This window comes from Buceros rhinoceros, unplaced genomic scaffold (assembly GCF_000710305.1).
Source record: "Buceros rhinoceros silvestris isolate BGI_N320 unplaced genomic scaffold, ASM71030v1 scaffold12480, whole genome shotgun sequence".
NCBI lineage: Eukaryota > Metazoa > Chordata > Aves > Bucerotiformes > Bucerotidae > Buceros > Buceros rhinoceros.
In genome coordinates, this window is record NW_010389127.1 from 597 (window position 1) to 20,517 (window position 19,921).

The following is a 19,921-nucleotide window of genomic DNA, read 5'->3' on the forward strand; positions in this document are numbered from 1 at the left end:
CCAACCCATTCTGTGATTCAATAATCTTATGCCCTCTTGCTCCTCCTTTATTCCTTTACCACATTCTCACCCCCTCTTTCTGTGCCCTCTGACAAATCCCCTGCAGGGGTTTAGCAGTTAATCCAAATGTATCTATTTTAAACATCTACTTTTATGCATCATTATCCTGTTCTGAATCCTACTGTTGTGCTCAGAGGAAGAGGCTCTTCCTCTTGTCTAAATCGAGGGCTGAGATTTGGTTGTTGAAAAGTGGGATAAGGGTCTGTGCAGTACTGGAAGAATTCAGAGCACTGACCTGTAGGCAGACCTGGTGCGTTTAGGAACCTGATTGACAGGTCAGTCACAAACCTGGCACTTTTTATCATCCTCTCCTTCACATTCCACACAACTCCATTTTCTCATCAATTCCTCCCACACTCTCCTGCTCTCCACTTCCCTGGATGTGCATCCATGCATCCCACTACAAACCCATTCATCCATTCGCCTCCCCAGTTCCCCACATGCTCACTTTTTTCTGCCATTCACTCCTACTGCCACTAAATACAGCCCTCTCCGAATGTCCAGCTGCTCCACTCTCCTCACACAAATCCACGGATTCCTCCACCCATCATCCCAGACTGCTCTTTGCCTGCTCTGACTGTCCACCCTTCTGCCCATTTCCTTCTCTGTCACTATTGGTACCAGTGTCCTCCAGGTGCAATTATGACTGCTCAGGCCCTGATTCACACCGTGATCCATCATCACTTCCACCTTCCTCTGAATTAAGCACCACCACCCCAAGGAACCAGCAGGCATTTTTAACACTTGCCATTCCCATCCTAGGTTGCATCCTACTAATCTGCTACCAGGCTGATGAGAGAGGGGCAAAAAAGGATCCTGAAGTGGGATGTGAGGGTCATCTTGGCTCATGTATGTGAGGGGAGCTCCATATCCTGGAGGAAAAGACAATGGAATTGCCCATTTTTTTTTCACAGGGTCCTCATAGCTCTTTCTCACAGAGAAGCTGTCTTCAATATGATGAAGATGCGGCGAAGCGGAATCCTGGGTAAACAGTATCTCCGTAGGGGTGAGTTGAGGCCAGAAAGGTGCCACCTGTAACCAGCAGGGAAGATTTTAGGCAGGAGACTAATGTGGGAATGGTCTGATTCCTTGGGTGGTTGACATGCTCTGTCACCATGCTCTGGGAACTCAGGGCTGTGGCCTGAGTCAGCCATCACACCTTCTGGCTGGCAGAGCAAAAGATGATTTTTGTAAGTGATTCTTCTCACTCGTAGTGCTGAAGGCTTTCCAGGAAAACCATCACAAAGTGGGAGGATGATGAAGAAGAGATGTCTGCTATTGTGGGATGGGAGTGATACTCCTCAGTGCTATGATACTGCTTCACCTCTACTGTGGTGCTAAATCATCCTCTACTGTGTAGTGATACCTAGGTACATCGCTTGATTGGTGAATTGCATCATCCCCTCTGGGTGAACAATACCATCTCGTGTACACCATTCCCTTCCAAGACACTACAGCAACCCCTGTGAAGGTCTTATACCTTCCTTTGCTAAGTGTCACTCTATGCTTACTACAGTGTTACACCACTCTTGACTAAGACACTACTCCAATGCATTTTACCGTCAGGTTTGATGCACTACTGAGGCCAAACCTTGCCCTAAAATGAAATGTTCTTTATCTGAAACCAAGAGCAAAGGTATGGAGAAAGCTGCCTTTCCATGGGCTGCTGTCACAGCAGGCAGAGAGATCGTCAAAGCCGTCTTCCAACCAAATTCAGATCTACACATTTTTGGCCTCAGATAAACAATATGCTACAAGTACGACAGGTGAGAAAGGGAAGTTAGTGAGAAACATCTCCACTGCTGAAAATGAAGAGGAGATGAGGCAACTTCCTTTGACTCTGTATTTGAGGCCATGCTAAGTGCCCCTGATATGGTCCCCCTTCCCTTCCAGTAGTCCAAAATGAGTGGTGTTCTGCTTAAGTTGAAAGTAAAGCTCAGTTTTTTGGAGCATTAGTCTCAAAGCAGGTGGTGGGACATGCTCTTGTCTCTGAGATATGATCTGAAGGTTTGAGGAGCTGCAGGGCACCTCCTTCTATTTGCATGAAGCTCTGTTGTGCAAGTGTCTTATGTTACATGCTGGGGGACAGACATTCTCCTCTTAATGCCGTGGTAGATCTGGACTAAAATGAAGTATGGCACAGTTGGGCAATCTGAGGGCACAGCTGCATTGGGTTGAAAGGGATTTACAAAGATGAGGAACTGTGGTCTAAGGGAAACATGTCGGCAGCCTTAGAGACCTTTCATCACTATTTGTCAGCTTCTGCAGCTGGCATTTCTGTGGCAGGTTTGGACACACAACTGTTTCCCACCTGAAGCTGACACATCAAATTTAAAGTTTCCTCTGGGCAACCAGGGAGTCTGACAAGTGTTGTGTCTTCCTCAGGTTTATTCCAGAGAGGAATATGGTTCTTTTCTTCCTATACTGGATTGCAGCTGGACGCTGTGACAGTCAATGTAACCATCCAGGACTTTGTGGCCAGTGTGGTGTCCGAGCTGGTTTTCTGCAATGACCAAGTCTCTAGGGACATCATGTTCCTCTTTCCTGTGGACTCTCACACTGTTGTACACACCTTCTATGCTACCATGGGGGACACTCGCATCGAAGCAATGCTCTGGGAGAAGGAGGAGGTACTGGGATTGTGGTAGGACAGGGTGGTCTGTGGATTGGGATAAGGGTGGAGGTGAGAGAAAGAAACCCTATGGCGACCTCAGTGACACATTTTTCTCCCTTTGTGGCAGGCGCAGCAGCTGTGCAAAGCCACTTTAGGCATGGAGAATTTAAGATACCTGCAGGATCAGTGGGATCTTTGGGGTCCTGTGTTCGCTTGTTTCTTGGGAACCATGCCTCCTGATGGAGAGGTGGCCATCAGCCTGTGTTATTCCCAGGAGCTGCTGCTGCAGCCGGATGGAGCTGCCCTGTTTCACTGGCCTTCCGCGCTGTTCCCCCAGATGAAAACCTTCAGTGAGTGATCTCCCAGGTGTATCCCCCAGGAAGGACCGCACTGCTCCCCAACATCCATCTGGGGGGACACCTCCATATCTGCACACATTCCTCAGTGAGAGAACATGAATATCCCGCCTTGTACCTCACAGTCAGAAACAGAATCACAGAATCATCTGGTTGGAAGAGACCTTTAAGATCATCAAGTCAAACCGTTCCCCAGCACTGCCAGGGTCCATAAACCATGTCCCTCAGCACCACATCCACATGTCTGTTAAACCCCTCCAGGGATCGGGACTCCACCACCTCCCTAGGCAGCCTGAACAACCTGAACAATCTGAACAACCCTCTCTGTAAAGAAATATTTCCTAATATCCAACCTAAGCCCCCCCTGGTACAATTCGAGGTTCTTTCCTCTTGTCCTGTCACTTGTTACTTGGGAGAAGAGGCTGACCTCCCCCTCGCTCCATCATCCTGTCAGGTAGTTGTAGAGAGTGATGAGGTCTCCCCGGAGCCTCCTTTGCTCCAGGCTCAACCCCCCAGGTCCCTCAGCCGCTCCTCAGCACATTGTGCTCCAGACCCTGCCCCAGCTCCGTTGCCCTTCTCTGAACATGCTCCAGCCCCTCAGTGTCCTTCTGGGAGTGAGGGGCCAAAACCTGACACAGGATTTGAGGTGTGGCCTCAGCAGTGCCCACTACAGGAGGACAATCACTGCCCTGGTCCTGCTGGCCACACTAGTGCTAACACAAGCCAGAATGCTGTTGGCCTTCTTGGCCATGTTGCACCTGGGCATGCAAGTCTCCCATACATCCCACAGCAAAAGATCCCCGCAGATCCCTGTACAAAGCACAGTGTGTATCTGCAGATCTCTCACCACCACTTCTCTAAGCACTGCGGTGAGGGATGCCTCAGATGCCACATTTTCACCCTACCAACAAGGGACAGAGGAGACAGTGCTCCACCATAGCTGTCTAGGGTCCCTTCTTTCACTGTCTCACACCTCCTTCTCCCTGCAGACTGGCTATTTTCTGATGACGGCGCTGCTGAAAACCTACACTTCACCATCTGTCTGAAGTCAGCCCAGGGAGTGTCCCATGTAAACATCAACAGCAGCCACACCGCTCTGCGGTACACGGCTCCGGATCAGACATCTGCTGAGGTATGGCCCTGCCAGGTGCCAGAGTCCCACAGCGTGAGAGGTGGGGAGGAGAAAAGGGTCTGCAGCCTGCTGATACTCCTTAGGACTCCTTAAGCCGTTGGTTTGGTTCTCTTTTCTCCCCACACCCTACTTGTCCTCAGGTGTCCTTGAAATTGTCACCCTGTTTGCAAAGAGATCTGAAGTTGCTTGTGTATTACAGAGGGCCTCACAGTCTCAGTGCTGTGGTGGAGGGGAGAGATCCCAAAGCCCCACCAGGTGAGTGAGAAGGGTGCAAATGGCCATTAGGGTGAGGGTGTCAGGGAGGCTGGGGGCATCCGAGGGGGTTTTCAGGCAATAGGTCAGAGCTGAGACAAAAGCAAAGAGTCAGGGAAGGGAGATCCAGACTAAAACTCCTTCCTGTTTCCCCCCACACACTCCAGGTTCTCTGCTGGGAGACCCTGTGGTGATGGTGACACTGATGCCCAGCATTCCTGAGGTAGTGCCCAGTCCAGGCCAACTTGGGGAATTCCTCTTTCTCATGGACCGCAGCCTCTTCCAGGATGCACAGGTACCACTGGAGGAGGTCTTTGGCGGGGATTTTCCACACTGGTCATGCCCAGCTGGTGGAGGTAGAGGCGAGCTGCTCCACATGGGCAGATGTTCTGCCTAGCTTCCCCATGTGGCTGCCTGTGCCTCTATCTATCCCCAGAACACACTGCTCTTCCTCCTCAAGAGTTTGCCTCTGGGCTGTTACTTCAACATCTACAGTTTTGGGGCCACTTTCCAAGCCTTCTATCCGTGAGTTGGGGGTGATGATGGGGCAGGGCCAAAAGGTAAGAGTATGACTTTTCTAAGTGTAACATTGGGACAAGCTCTTGTTGGAGAGCAGTTATGGGGCAAGATCTGCTGGGGTCAGTGAAAAGGTTAGTCCTTTTTTTAGGGTGCTTCTGTAACACTGGTAGGGAGGTAGGGCTTTTCTAGGGAGTGGCCATGTGAGGGTGGCCATGGGCCAGGTTCTGCTCCCCTCTGACATTCTGGGTGCCCTCCCACAGGCAGAGTGTGGAATACACGCAGGAAAGCATGAGCAATGCAGTGGGGCGCATCTCCTCCATCTGCCCTGATCTGGGGGGCTGTGACCTGCTGGGCCTCCTGAGGTCTATCTACAGCACTCCTCTCCTTCATGGGCGCCCGCGCCAGGTACCAGGGGCCAAAGGGAAGGGGGTGGGTGTAAACAATGGGGTAAAGGTAGACCTGTGTGTGAGATATTCAGCTGGTGTTTGCACAGCAGAGCACCATCCTCAGAGCAGAAAGTGACACCATCTTTGGGGTGGGCATCTTGGGAGGGCTCTGCGGAATCTGCCTGCACTGGGGAAGGTGGATCTTCCTTGTAGGGTGCCTCTTTGTGCTGAGAGGTGTCCTGGGTTTAATGAAAGGACACACACAATCTCTTTTCCTGTTTCAAGGCCAGTGGGTGTGAGAGCATAAAGGAGCAAACGGGGAGGGCTGCCTGCAATTTAGGAGGGTGTCTGCTCTAAGGGGGTGCCCAGCCCTGCCAATCTTTGTTTTCCCTTCCTCTCTCCCTCAGCTCTTCATCTTCATCGAAAGGAAGATCTCAAATGAAGAGGAAGAAGTGATGACTGAGGTCTATCGTTACCGGGACCACCACCGGTAATGGGAGAGCCCTGCTCCTGTCCCCCAACGTGCTAACTCATAACTTTCCTCTCCCCCAACTGTCAGAGTCCTTCAAACATTCTTCCAGGTCCTATTTGCCCCAGATCTTCTCTTTACCTCGATGGAACTTCAGTAACAGCCCCCCCACCCCACTTTCCTTACCTCACTCAGACTGCCTATGCTTTTCATCTAGTGGGGCTCCTTTCCCAACCTTTTCCTGCTCTTCTAAGCACTTTTCCTCTTCACCCTCACCACACAATACACTCTGTGGGCCTAAACCCATTCTCACGGTCTCCCTACCTACCAGGTAATGTCTCCCACCCCAGAGTGAGTGGGAAAACTCTGAGACACAATTTCTACAATTAGAAGAATCCTTAACTCTCCAGACTTTGTTGTACCATTTATTGTGCTTCACACCTCTCACCTTTGTCCCAACTCTAACCTCTCCCACTTTTCCTGTACAGGTGTTTTTCTTTTCCTACTAACCAATGTGACAGCTTCCACCTTGCCCAGGCCATGGCCCTGGAGACAAAAGGGAAATGTGTGTGCATCCACTCTAGGATGGACATGACATCTGAGGTAATGACCCAGGTGTCTGGGCTTCCAGCACCTGTTCTGCTCTATTCAAAACCTCCCATGGCTCTCCTGGACATGCAAGGCAAACCAAATGCCACCATCCACTCCAACTTGGAGATCCTCTCCAACTTCCCTTACTGCACAGAACTGAGAGGGAACCCAAGTGGTCTGTGATCTCTGCTCTTCCTCATCAGGCAGTGAAATGCCTGCAGCAAGCTGTGCAGCCTGTGGCTACTGGGATCTCACTACATTGGGACCTTCCACCTGGCCTAGAGGTGTCAGTGATCAGAAAAGCTCCTGAGGTGATGTTCCAGGGACATCAGAGCTTCGTCTATGCCCAGATCTCTGGCCGAGCACAGGTAAGATTGATCCAGGAACCATATGCATTGGGGCAGGGCTTTCCAGAAAGTACGGGATCCACTCCCTGTTTCACCTCCATTAGACCTGGGAGAGACCACTGTCAGGGCTCTGTGAACCCTCTTTTTTCCCCCAGACACCACTGACTCTGCTCCAACGATGGACATCTGCTGAAATAGTAGTGCAGGGAGGGAATCTAGGTAGCCAGGTTGATGAACTTTTCTGTCTGATGCTTTCCCATGTATCACCAGGATGCAGAGGTGGATGAGGGAGTCGTTACCCTTCAGTACCATGTGGGCAGCCAGTCCTTCGAATACACGCTCAGGTTCCCACTGTCCCCATCATCAGATGACAGGTGAGAGAGTAACACACTTGCCCATGAGGCAGAGTGGCATTGGCAAGGTCTGGAGAGGGGACAGCACATGTCCTTCTTCTGCTTCCAAACCACTATAGCCTGAGGTGGGAAGAGAATCTGGTCATCACGTGCTCCCCGCTTCTTCCCTCTGCCCTGACCTTGGGAGACGGCCTGGCTGACCATTACCCCACCGCCCCCTCCTCTTTACATGTCTCATGCCCCTCCTTGAGGTGGAACCAAGGACTAACTCCCTGCCTCTGCAGGCTGCCTGTACACCGCATGGCCATGATGCACCTGCTGTGGAAACTGGCCTTGGAGGGGACAAGCAGGGCAGAGAAGGACTTTTGGCACAGCGCAGTTAAATCCAGCCTCATCCTGGGGGTTCCATCCCCCTTCACATCCATTGTGGCAGTACGTGTGAAACAGAGCGATGCCTCACACCATGGTAAGGCCAGAAGTGGTGGGGACAGGTCTGGAAGGGGCAAGCGGGACTTGTTGGTCTGATGCCTCTTCACCATTTGTAGCTCCCTGTCCTGAGGGCCTGACCACCCTTTTGCCTATCTCTAATACCTGTGACTCTAACCCCCACCTGCCTGCCTCTGTTCCCAGATTCTTTGCCTCCAAATTCCTCCATGTTGTTCTCTCCCTCTTGCAACCTGGTTCCATGCCAGCTGCTCTGGTTGCATGGCTGCAGGCCAGTGTGGTTCAAGTCCACCAGATTTTGGATGGTCCAGAAGTGCCAGATCTGCCTTGAGACACTTGGTCGCAAAGCCTCTGACCCTGAGGCATTCACCCAGCTTTCAGCATCCTGGAAAGGTAAGGGAGAAACTTCTTAGCTGAGCATTCTCAAAATGTGTTGAACTAGGGTTGAACTCCCCTTCAGCATTTATCTTCTCACCAGACTTCCTCATTATCATTGTGCTGGGAATGGATGGAGTGACAGGCAAAGCAAACTCCTACATCTCAACTCTGGCCTGGAAACTAAGAATGAAGAACTAGCAAGAACACAGAGCCAGCTAAGAGAGACGCAGAAGTTGTCTCAGTGGTTAGTGCAGCCTGCCAAACCCCCTGGTGCAGGGAGGTCCAGTAACTGTTCAGGCCTGCGTGGAGATGAGTGAAGGTGGTGCTGCTGCCACACAATGCCCTCTCCGGCTCTAACGGGTGCATTTGCCCTTGGTACATTGGAAGCCTCAGTCCAGACAGAGCATAAGAGGAAGATAGTGCTGTCTAGGTGTTGAGCTGAAGGGAGAGGCTGGTGCTTCTCTCTGGGGCCAGGGCCGAAGTACCCTCCTGTATGGCAGATGTGTTCTGGTCAGGGCTCAGACTCGCTACCTGAAGGGAGAAGTGAGCACACTGCACACTGTGAAGGTGAATGATGAGGAGATTGTTCTGGGCTTTATGGAAAGTCTGCAGAGGGAAAAAGCCTGAGTTGTGTGAAGTGAGGGGGAAGGTACCTCTGGAGACCATAGTCAAAATGGGGAAAGGTGGAGGCTTGTGGCTTCTGATGAAAGGGGGAAGGGTCCTGCTTGACCTGCAGACCTGCAGCTTCAGGCAAGGTATTTGCCTTTGTGAGGACAAACAAGGCCTGTCAGGGGAGGCATCCAGAGCCAGCTGAGCCTGAACCTAGTGTCCAAGCAGAGGGAGATGGGTATGGGAAACTCACTTCTGCAGGGGATGGAGACACCAGCGCAACCTCATGCTTCAGGAGGAGGTGTGTTTCTCATTAGAGGTCAGGACCAAAGAATCTGCAGAGACTGCCAAGGCTGGTCCAGGAATCAGAAAGGAGGAAATCTGCACAGCTGCAGAACCATGATCTCTTTAGGATGATAAAGACCTGGTGGAGTAATTCCCAAACTTGGAGTCCTGCAATGGATGAATACAGACCTTTCAGGGTGGAAGCTAAGAAGGATGGGTTGCATTTGATGCAAAAAAATGGCTTGAGAGCATGGAGATTTACTGGTTCATCACCTGTCCCAAGGAAGAGAGCTGGTGAAGAAGGATCACAAGCTCAAGAAGATCAAGATCAAGATCAAGAAAATCAACAAGATCAAGAAGGGGAGGTCGATGAAGCCATCTTTAGACAGCTGGAGAACATCACACAGATGTTCTGTGATGATCGTCATAGATCTTGACACTCCTGGATGGTTTTAACAAACCTCAATGCCTGCCAGAAAGGCAATATGGCTGGGAGCAGCAAGTCCAGGAGGTTGCCGTCGTGCACTGAAGCCTATTTTGTGATGCAGGTCCTTGATGAACCAGCTAGGAGAGATGTTCTGTTTGACCTGCTGCTCACAAACAAGGAGAAACTTGTTGAAGATATGAAAGTCAAGGGCAGCCTTAGCTGCAGCAATCAGGAGACTGGAGTTTACAATCCTGAGATGAGGGAGCAAGACAAACAGCAGGATTGCAACCCAGGGACTTCAGAAGAACAGATTTTGCCTTGTTCAGGATCCTGTGGGAAACCATTGTGCAGGGAAAAGGGTCCAACAGAGCTGGTTGGTCTTCCAGGACCCAGTCCAGTGGCAAAAATTCAAGAATGTTTCAGAAGGCCAGAAGATGGACATAGAGTTCTTTAGTGAGCTCAAACACAAAAAGAAATTAGGCAAAGATGGAAGTTGAGGCAGGCTGCTTGACAGCAATGCAAAGACATTGCCCAGACATGTAGAAATGGCATTATGAGTGCCAGAGCTCAGCTGGAGCTGAAATTTGTGAGGGAGGTGAAAGACAACAGGAAAGACATCTCTAAGCATACTGCCAGAAAAAAAAAAAAAAAAAAAAAACAAAGTGCCAGAGCTCAGCTGGAGCTGAAATTTGTGAGGGAGGTGAAAGACAACAGGAAAGACATCTCTAAGCATACGCCAAAAAAAAAAAAAAAAAAAAGCCAGAGGCGAGCGTGGGGCATCTTGCTCAGTGGTGCAGGGGATTCAGTGACAAAAGCTGTCATAGCCTTGAACTTTTGGGGCTCGGTTTTAACTGAGTAAGGTTTTCCTCAGGTCTACCAGTCTCCTGGCAGAGTCTCTATGAGTTTAGCAGTTCCCACAGTAGAAAAAGATAGCTAGGAATCATGTCGGACCTGCATGATTCCATGGGATCAGGTGCACCCAAAAGTGCCAAAGGAATTGTCTGATGTCACTGCAAGGCAGCGATTCTATCATCTTCAAAAGATCATGGCAACTGGAAAAGGTTCTTGATGACTGGAAAATAGTCAGACATCCCACCATCTTCAAGAAGGGGAGAAGAAGAGTTCAGGGACCTACAGGCCCCTCATCCTCCTCTGAGTCCCTAGGAATGATATGGAGCAAATCCTCTTAGAAGGACCATCCTGTATGGGTTTATCAAAAGTAAATCATGCTCGGCCAACCTCACTGCTTTCTTGGATGACATAACTGGAACTGTGGACAAGAGAAGGCAGTGGATTCTCTGTATTTACCACAGCCTTTGGCAATCTGCCAAAGTCTCCTTACCATCAGATTGATAAGATATTGTCTGGGTTCGGTGAACAATAAGGCTAGCGGAAAATTGGCCAGGCTGCTGGGCTCAAACAGTTCAGAGTATCAGCAGTTCAGAGCCCAGCCAGCGACCAAAACCCAGTGCAATTCCAGAGGGATCTCTCATGGTAGCTGTTGATACTGTTTAACATCTTCATTAATGACCTGGACATTAATGGAGGATGCACTCCTAGCAACGTTATGAACACCACCAAACTGTGAGCAGTAGGTGCATGGTGAGTACATGGAGGTCAGGGACAGGCTGGGGAAATGGCCTGACAGGAACTATATGACAGGACTGAACCAGGACTGGGACAACCCTGTGCAATACAGGCCCAGGGCACACACGCTCAAGGAAGCAGCTCTACAGAGAAGGATCTTGGGGTCCTAGTGGACAACCAGTTGAACAGAAGCCAGCAGTATGCCCTTGCAACAAAGAAAGCCAAACACATCCTGGGCAAGAGTGTAGCCACAAGGTGCGGGAGGTGACCCTTCTCTGTTCAACACCCGTGGCCGGCCTGCCTCATGGGGTGCCGTGTCCAGCTTCTTCTGCTTCCATTACAAGAAAGGTGTTAATGTGCTGGAACAAAACTAGTGGAGGGCCACCAAGGTGAGGGGGATGAGCACACGGCATTTGAGGAGAGGCTGAGAGAGCTGCATTTGATCACCTTTAAGAAGAGGATACCTTATTTCGCTCTACAATGGGCTGACTGGAGGAAAACGGAAAGAAGCCAGAGGCAGACTCTTGCAAGTGCACAGGATGAAGGTGAGAGGCTACAGAGACAAGTCAGAACAAGGGAAATGCTGAATGGGTATGAGGACAAATCTTTATTTTTAAATCATAAGGGTAATAAAAAACTGGTGGAATCTCCGTCCTTAGAGTTATTCAAGACTTGAATACACAGATGTCCAAGCAAGCTGTTCTCATGAGACCTGCCTTGAGGGATTTGGACAAGATGACTTCCAGAGGTACCTTCCAGCCTCTGCATACCTTTAGGCCAGCCCTAAATGACTCCTAGTCCTGCTCCAACTACTCTGTGCCCAAGTGCTTCTTCTTCTGCCCATAAAAGCACATAAACCTGAGCTCTGGAACTGAGCCGTGCCTGGGATTATAATGCCCATGGCCTGTGCTTGACCATCCTCATCTTCACTCTCTTGTGATCCAGTGCTGCTGTAGCTCCAAAGAAGTTTCATATCTTGCAATTTGGAAAGGAAGAGCTTATGCTGAGGCTAGTGGGTTTAAGAGTGAGCAATGGATAAGGAACCCTGTGGGGCCCTCAGTGGTGAACGTGAGCCATAATGGGGGAAGTGGCAGGGAAGAGTTACAATTGTGATGGTCCACCATAATGGGGGAAGTGGCAGGAAAGATTAACATTAGTGATGCTCATGGGTGGAATTAAGGGTGTGAAGAGAGTAAACTAGAGCATATGGGATGGATTTTAGGATACTTACGAGGGACTGGGAAGATCTGTGGATGCTCTGGAAGGTCTGGAAAAAGTTCAGGATGCTTGTGGAGCACTGGAAAAAAATATGGAAGTCCAGAGAGGATGGAGGACAGTTAAGTATACCTGTAGAAGGCAGAGTTTAAGGCTATGAGCTGTTGCCTTTCTCATACAAGCCCTGTGAACGTTTCTGTCTTCCAGAGTGGGAGCCTTCTCCTGATGTGCAGATGATGGAAGATCCACCAGCTGACAGCTGGGACTGGACAATTTCACCACTGTCAACAAGACTGTGTGACTTCTCCAAGCTTAGGGTAATGGTGGCACTCCAAAAAGCAAATGGCTCCTGGGCCTTCACCACAGCCCTGGCCTCTGCCTTGGGGCTCAGCAAGGCTGATGTCGAGGGACGACGGCCCAGTGAGGTAGGTGGATTAGGGGCAGGAGTGAGGCACTGTCATGAGCTGAACCTTCCTGTGCTCCAAGTTTCCAGTCTGAGCTGAACTGAGAGGAAGAGATCAAAGGAGCCGGAATACAGAGCCTCTCTTCTTGTGGAAGGCAGGTGTGGAGGGTGTGGGCTGGAATCATCAGAGGCACCTGGGAACTTTTAAATTTTGAGGACTTCAGAAACTTAGAGAGCTTACGTGTATGTGGGGAGGTCTTGCTTTTTCCACGTGCCGGTTTAGGTCTGATCTTTCTTTCTATTTCTTCCCCTTGGTTGTTCCATTTTCTGCCCAGGGTGTGCAGGCAACTGCCTGGGCCACGGTTTTGGCCTTAGTCTGGTTGCACCAGTATAAATGGAAGGTACCTTGGTCAGAGCTTCTGGAGGCCAAAGCTAGTAGATGGCTGCAGAACCAACCTGGTAAAAAGATTTTGCTGGGAGGAGTCATGCTCTGGGCCTTTCCCACCCAATCCACAAGCTGACACCTCTTGACCCATGCTCCTCTTTCCCAGTGCTCCTGCACACCAGTCTATGAGACTGTCAGTACTCACTGAATTCCCTTACTGAGCTGTGGTCCTCCTCTGTTTTTCTCTTTGCTTGCAGAGGTCCAGCTGGACGAATGTGTGGAGGCAGCAAATGCCCTGTTAGGCTGCTTCGTGGAGCCCAGTGTCTTCAGGACTTGAACCTACCCTGCTGCTGGGGCTGAGCAAGAAGCTGGGTGGAAACACAGCCGGGAGAGCTGACCCAGACTGGCCAGAGGAATGGATCACGTACCATCAACATCACCCCTTGTGGGCGGGAGGGAGGGAGGGAGGGAGTGCTTAGTTGCTGTCTGAGGCCAGCTCACCACAGCTGGGTGTTCTCTGATTTGCTCTCCACCGTAATGTGGCAGTTTCCTCTGGATACTGAAAAATGCTCTGTCTCATTTTCCCACATTCTGCTTTTCTTTGAGGTTTACCCGAACAGTCATCTGCTCAAAACGCCAGACTTCAGGAAGAATAATCCTGTTCAGATACTACAGAATCTCCTTCGTGACTCTCTGTCTGTCTGTCTATTTACCTACCCACCTACCTATGCATCTTTCTTTCTGTTTTTTACAGAAAGACCAAGGTTGTTCGGTTTTGCAGTCACTGATTCACTCATCCTCACGAGCTAGAGGACTTTTTTTTCCTTTTTTAAAAAATAATGGTTTCTCAAATAAAAGGGTAGATTTCACTGTGTCACTGCAGTGGCTGCCGTAGGTGCCCTGTGCCATTGCAGCTGTTCTGAGGTACCTGAAACAGCTGTCGATTGGGAGGCAGGATATAAGGGACTGATTTTCTGAGGTGACAGCTGGAGAATGAGTAGAACACCATGTCACACAGGATTCAGTTGCCTATATATGGAAATCTAGTGCCATTGATGATGTTCTAGGATTTTCAAGTGTATTGAGTTCACAGTTTAAGGTTTTGCTAGTGGGGAGGCTGCAGAGATGGTTCAAAACCAGACCCACTAGCCAAAGCTGAGCCAATCAGCAAAGCTGGTGGCATCCCTGTAAGACAATGTATTTAAGAAAAGGTAAAAAATGCCACATGGGGAGAGCAGGAGGGAGAAAAACAGTGAGAACAGAAGTGCAAATACCAAGGTAAGAGGTGTTGTGGTTTAACCCCAGCCAGCAGTTAAGCACCATCAGCGGCTCACACACTCTCTGCCCCAGCTCAGTGGGATGGGGGAGAAAATCGAAAAAAAGTGAAACTCATGAGTTGAGATGAAGACAGTTCAATGGGACAGAAAGGGAAAATAATAATAATAACAACAACAATAGTAATAATACCCAAAACAAGCGGTGGCCAATACAATCGCTCACTGCCCGCTGCCCGGCAAAATCTCTGAGCCTTGGTCAGTACCTTCAGGCCGACTGCTCCCAGTTTATATTCTGAGCATGACATCCTATGGTAGGGAATGTCCCTTTGGCCACTTTGGGTCAGCTGTGGCCATGCTCCCTCCCAGCCTCTTGTGCACCTCCTTGCTTGCAGAGCAAGGGAAACAGAAAAATCTTTGACTTTGGCTAAGACTACTTAGCAACAACTGAAACATCAGCATGTTACCGACATTCTTCTCATGCTTAATCCAAACCAGGCCACTATACCAGCTACTGGGAAGAAAATTAACTGTCCCAGATGAAACCAGGACACGGCGGGAGGAGGAGGTATTTCCCTGCAGCCCATGGTGGGGCAGATATATCCACTGCAGCCAATGGAAGACTCTATGCTGGAGCAGATGTGTGTTTGCTCAAGGAATTGCAGCCCAAGGAGAGGACACATGCTGGAGCAGAAGAAAAGTGTGAGGAGGAAGGAGCGCCAGAGAGATGGTGCTCTGTATTGATCATGGCCCTCTATCCCCCATCCCTTCTGTACAGATGGTGGGGGTTCAGGAGTGAAGTTGAGCTTGGGAATAAGGGGACATGGAGGGAGGGTATTTTAGTTTCTCACCATCCTACTCTATTTTTCATTGACAATAAATTACACCAACCTTCCCCAAGTCAAGTTTGCTTTGTCTGTGATGGTAATTGCTGAGCAATCTCTCTGTCTTTGTCTTGAACCATGAGCTTTTTCATTTATTTTTCTCTCTCTGTCCTATTGAGGAAGAGAAGAGAGAGAGCAGCTGCGTGGGTGTCTGGCAGCTAGCCAAGGTCCAGCCTTAAGAAAAACTAACTGTATTTTAACCATGGTTATTTTTCTGCGTCTACACTTCTTGTGGTGATTCAAGCAGTCGAATCTCACACTTAGGATTAGATCAAATTTACACCATGTGCAGGGACGATTCATTCATGGCTTGGCTTCGCGAATGAAGATCCCGCCCCCACGAGCAGCGTTCGCTCTGTCTCTCCACCCCTGACCCTCCTGCCCCAGTTCCTCATCCTCTGCCCCTTGCTCTCTCTCCCCCTTCCTCTTCCACCTCTCCCTCCGTCCATCTGATTGTCAGTCCGTTCCTGCTGCCTCCGGTGAGTGTCCGCTGGTTCCTGCGTCAGCTCGTTTCTCCGTCCTTATTCTCCGTTCGTTGTCCCTGTTCGCTGGGGAGAGCTTGTCCCGGGCTAGTCCATTCCCCTGCCCATCCCTCACCCCTGCTCCCCCGAGGACTTACACCTTATTTGCCCTCTCCGTGTGATGGTGGGGTGGGGGTTTTTCTGGTGCCCCCCGCCCGGCCACGCCAGTGCAGGACCGGGGGAAATTGAGGCAAATGTGTCTGAACCAGGGGGAATTCTGTGGATGGGTTTGGGGGGGAGGGTGGTCCCTTTCGCCTCCTCGTTCTTGGCTGGAAGACAGACAGGTGTCACTTGAACTCCACCCTCCCCCCAGTGCCTTTCTGGAATTTGTTCTGCAATCAGGGAATACCTGTCCCTGGACTCATTTCTCTCTCATCATGTTCCCCCTTATTACCTGGACTTTCAACCAGCCCTCACAAGCTATGATTACAGCATCCAGAAATCCTCAAAATACTAACACAGGGTTTATTTTCTACCCCAGAGCCTTCGATGGCTTCCTGGACCTCCTAGTGTCTCAAGGTGCATATGGGGCTTTTACTAATGGAGTCACAATTCTGTAGCAAGTGGTGAGACACTGGAACAGGTTGTCCAGAAAATTTGTGGATGACCCATCACTGGAAAGGTTCAAGGACAGGTTGGATGGGGCTTTCAGCAACCTGATCTAATGAAAGATGTCCCTGCTCATTGCAAAGATGAACTTCGATGGTCCCTTCCAACCCAAATCATTCTCTGATCCCATGATTCTGCAGGGATACTCCTGGTGACACTCCAGTGCTTGTGAATTGCTTTCACACCCTGTTCCTGCTATCTCCCCTTGTTATCCCTCAGTTCTCATCAAGCCTCCCCCATGGTGGGGGTGGGGTGCAGATCTCCTCAGTGCAGAGATACTCCTGGTGACACTCCAGTGCTTGTGAAGTTCAAGGACAGGTTGGATGGGGCTTTCAGCAACCTGATCTAATGAAAGATGTCCCTGCTCATTGCAAAGATGAACTTCGATGGTCCCTTCCAAACCAAATCATTCTCTGATCCCATGATTCTGCAGGGATACTCCTGGTGACACTCCAGTGCTTGTGAACAGGGATTTCTGAAGCCCTGGGTTTGCTCTGGCTGTACATGGTGGCTTGGGGCTTCCACCTGTATGTGTAGGACTGGGAAATGACAAGAATTTGTCACCAAACAGGGTCTGCCTGGTGGTTCCTGTGGATCTCTCCTCTTAACAGGAGACCCTTCTTGCCTGCAAGTCTCCAGAAATGTGGCGTCAGACCTTTGGACTTCTAGAAAAATCCTACAGCCATGAGAGTGAGCTGGGGATCAGACAGCTTAGGGACGTCTGGGGGTTGGGAGATGCTCCCAAAGGGGCACAAAGAAAGGAGGACGATAAGCAGCTGCAGGGGGAAATACCTGGGCTGGACCTTCCCAGAGTGAAACAAGGATGGGAATGGCCATGAGCTCTGCAGGAAACGGGTGGGAACAGAGGTATGGGGGAAAGGGGAAGCTGGGGGTGGGTGTCAGACACTGTTCTATGCCTCACATGAGAACCTCAATAATATTGGTCACCTAGTCTTGGTTTCCAGGGTGGGAACAGCCACATAATTGAAGCAGCCCCAACCCCCCTCGTGTTGTCCACACGTGCTGATGGACCGGTTGCATCTCTCTCAACAGCAACAGCGTCCTTTTTGCTGGGGAGGGAGCTCCACGTACCACTGTGCATGGTGCCTCTCTGTAGTGCTGTGGTGGATGTGGTGATCCAGGACTATGTGGCTGATGTGGCCTCCGAACTCATCTACCAGAACATGAGTCAGACCTCTGGAGAAGTCCTCTTTGTCTTCCCCCTGGGCCCCCACATGGCCATCTACTCCTTCCAGGCCCACAGTGAGGAGGCCAGGGTCCAGGCCATGCTGCAGGATGAGGTACCAGCATCAGGGACAAATGGGTGAACCTCCACAGTGATGAGCAGCCCCTGGCCTGCCTGGTGATCAGCATTCTGTCCTCCCCTTCTCACCCAGGCCCAGCAGCTGCACGAGGCTACGGGGGGCTGGGACGATCTGGAATATCTTCAGGAAGAGTCTTGGCAGTGGGGTGAGGTGTTTGTCTGCTTTCTGGGCACCCTGTCCCCTGGCAGGCAGATGGTCGTGACCTTGCGCTATGTCCAAGAGCTGCCACGGGACCCAGATGGAGCAGCCCGGTTTGAGCTGCCAGGCACGCTGCATCCCCACACAATATCCTTCCGTGAGTGACCCCACAAGGAACCTGCCCCCATCCCCACAAGGGCCACAGACTCCCCACGTACTTTACAACCAGACCTGATGCAACTTCCCTTTGCACCCTCAAGGGCACCCGCACTTTTCCCTCACGCAGCCCCTGCACAGATCCATGTGTCCTTCCTCGTGCCCCATGAGGGGATCCCCAGCTCCCAGACACATTGCCCAGAAACAGACTCATGGACCCCTCCACACCCCTGACTGACAACCCCCAATTCTCTCCAGATGTTCTGTGCAGGGATGCCAGATCCTGCCCTCTCCATCCCTTCCCCTGCAGGGAGAGCCTTTGCCCTCCCCAGTGCCATGTTTCTTCCCGCAGCCTGCAGCTGTCTCACCGACAAGCCTACCTACAGCCTGCTGCTCACCGCCAGCCTGCAGTCACCCCGCGGGGTGGCCCATGTCCAGGCCAACTTCTCCCTCACCCCGTTGGTCTACACAGCCCAGGACCACAGCACTGCACGGGTACGGCCTCCTGAGCGCCAGGATCCCGGGGGCACCTGTGGAGGGGGCTCATCGCTGAGGAAAGGGGATCTCTGGGATCAGTGCCTGTGCTCCTGGCCCTACAGGGGGCCTGGTCCCCTCCTCCTGCGTCTGACCGTGCACCGCTTCCCCAGGTCTCAATGGCTGGCAGCGCCCCGAGTGACCAGGATTTGGAGCTGCTGGTGTATTTTGGAGAACCCGCTGCAGTCAGTGCTGTGGTGGAGAAGGGAGACCCTGAGGCCCCTCCAGGTGAGCACATCTGGGGAGGGAACATGGAGGCACCTCAGGGCTGCAGGAGGCCTGGGGGCATGGGAACACAGTGGGGATTCTGAGGGGCAAAATATCCTTGGACACTGGGATGGCAGTGGGAGGCATTCAGATGGGATAGCTGGTGTCCTGGGGCTCCAGGGTGAGGTGCTGGGGACGCTGGTGAGGTACCAGATACAGCAGAGTGTGCATGGGGAGTTCTGTGTCAGGGCTCACTGGGCAGCTCTAGTGGAGGCACTGGCGTGGAATACCCGGGGCACTGGGCTGTGCCATTGGCGGGCAGTGCTGTAGGGTATTGAGGTACCAGTGCGGGGCTCTGGGATGGTGGAGGCTGAAAGCACAGTGAGAATCTGGATGAGGAGGAGGGTCCCTAACTGGCCTTCATCTCACCTCCTACCTCCTCCAGGGTCGCTGCTTGGTGACCCCATGGTGGTGGTGACGCTGGCACCCAGCATCCCTGAGGCAGTGCCCGGGAAGCACCAGTCTGGAGAGTTCATCTTCCTCCTGGACACCACTTTTCTTGAGCACACACAGGTACCGCTGAGAGTAGGGAGCCGGATGAGGTGGAGGAGCAGGTTGAGGGGGAGCGGGCCAGAACGGACATTTATGGAGGGACAGAGATTTGCGGGGGGACTGTTGGGGCCTGAATTGGTCCTGAAACCTCTGGGGTGCCATGGAGAGTTCAGGGCACTGGCTCCCGTCATCCAGGGGAGTTCAGAGGCTTTAGGAGGACCAGACTGTCCCCCCCACCAGCACCTCCCAAGACCTGCCTGCTCTGTCTTTCCACAGGACTCCCTGCTCTTCCTTCTCAAAAGCCTGCCCCTGGGCTGCTACTTCAACATCTACTGCTATGAAGAGACCTCTGTTGGCATCTACCCGTGAGTCAGCGTGGGGCAGGGGGGGCTGGATTAGGTGCTGGCGGGTAGGACTGGATACTGTGGGGCAGGGCTGGGTGCTGTGGGGCTGGAAGGGGTGCTGCTGTGAGGCAGGGTGAGATGCTGGAGGGCAGGTGTGCCTGCTCTGAAATCGGCTGGTTAGTGTGGGGCCGCGTTGGGTGCTGGAGGGCACGACTGGCTGCTGTGGGGCAGGGCTGGGTTCTGGGGACTGGATCTTCGTGGCATTATGGGACGGTACCTCTTGGGGTTCTCTTGAGCAGAGTCTTGTAGGACCTATGAAGCCAGGTCTCGTTAAGAGCTGCTGTGGGGCCGGGACTGGCAGAGGACCCTCGGGCAGAGCTGTGGGCAGTGCTATGGGGCAGGGTCTGAGGGAGCACCAGGGGCACACTGAGCAGTGTCCTCTCCAGACATGCTGGGCTCCCTGCAGGCAGAGCGTGGAATACAGCCAGGACAGCCTGACTGAGGCCATGAGACGCATCCCCTCCACCGGCTCCAGTCTGGGAGACACCAGCCTGCTGGGAACCCT

The 19,921-nt window shown here is 51.7% G+C and overlaps 2 protein-coding genes across 2 annotated transcripts in view; both read left to right on the plus strand.

Moving 5' to 3' along the window:
* Window positions 1–2,445: 2,445 nt before the first annotated feature.
* Window positions 2,446–13,149, plus strand: LOC104490785 (von Willebrand factor A domain-containing protein 5A-like; the record flags this gene model as incomplete). Its single annotated transcript, XM_010133123.1, has 16 exons — window positions 2,446–2,690; window positions 2,802–3,024; window positions 4,020–4,162; window positions 4,303–4,417; window positions 4,582–4,709; window positions 4,851–4,939; window positions 5,194–5,338; window positions 5,727–5,809; window positions 6,277–6,391; window positions 6,583–6,747; window positions 6,997–7,100; window positions 7,364–7,545; window positions 7,710–7,916; window positions 12,232–12,449; window positions 12,763–12,886; window positions 13,070–13,149. Coding segments are annotated over 16 exons (2,366 nt in total), but the record flags the coding sequence as incomplete, so codon positions are not given.
* Window positions 13,150–17,200: 4,051 nt separating this feature from the next.
* Window positions 17,201–19,921, plus strand: part of LOC104490794 (von Willebrand factor A domain-containing protein 5A-like) — a 7,051-nt gene continuing 4,330 nt past the window's right edge. Inside the window, exons 1-7 of the mRNA XM_010133134.1 lie at window positions 17,201–17,401; window positions 17,498–17,720; window positions 18,072–18,214; window positions 18,367–18,481; window positions 18,906–19,033; window positions 19,289–19,377; window positions 19,823–19,915. Of these exons, the coding sequence (XP_010131436.1) occupies window positions 17,201–17,401; window positions 17,498–17,720; window positions 18,072–18,214; window positions 18,367–18,481; window positions 18,906–19,033; window positions 19,289–19,377; window positions 19,823–19,915 (992 nt within the window). The remainder of the gene's footprint in view (window positions 17,402–17,497; window positions 17,721–18,071; window positions 18,215–18,366; window positions 18,482–18,905; window positions 19,034–19,288; window positions 19,378–19,822; window positions 19,916–19,921) is intronic.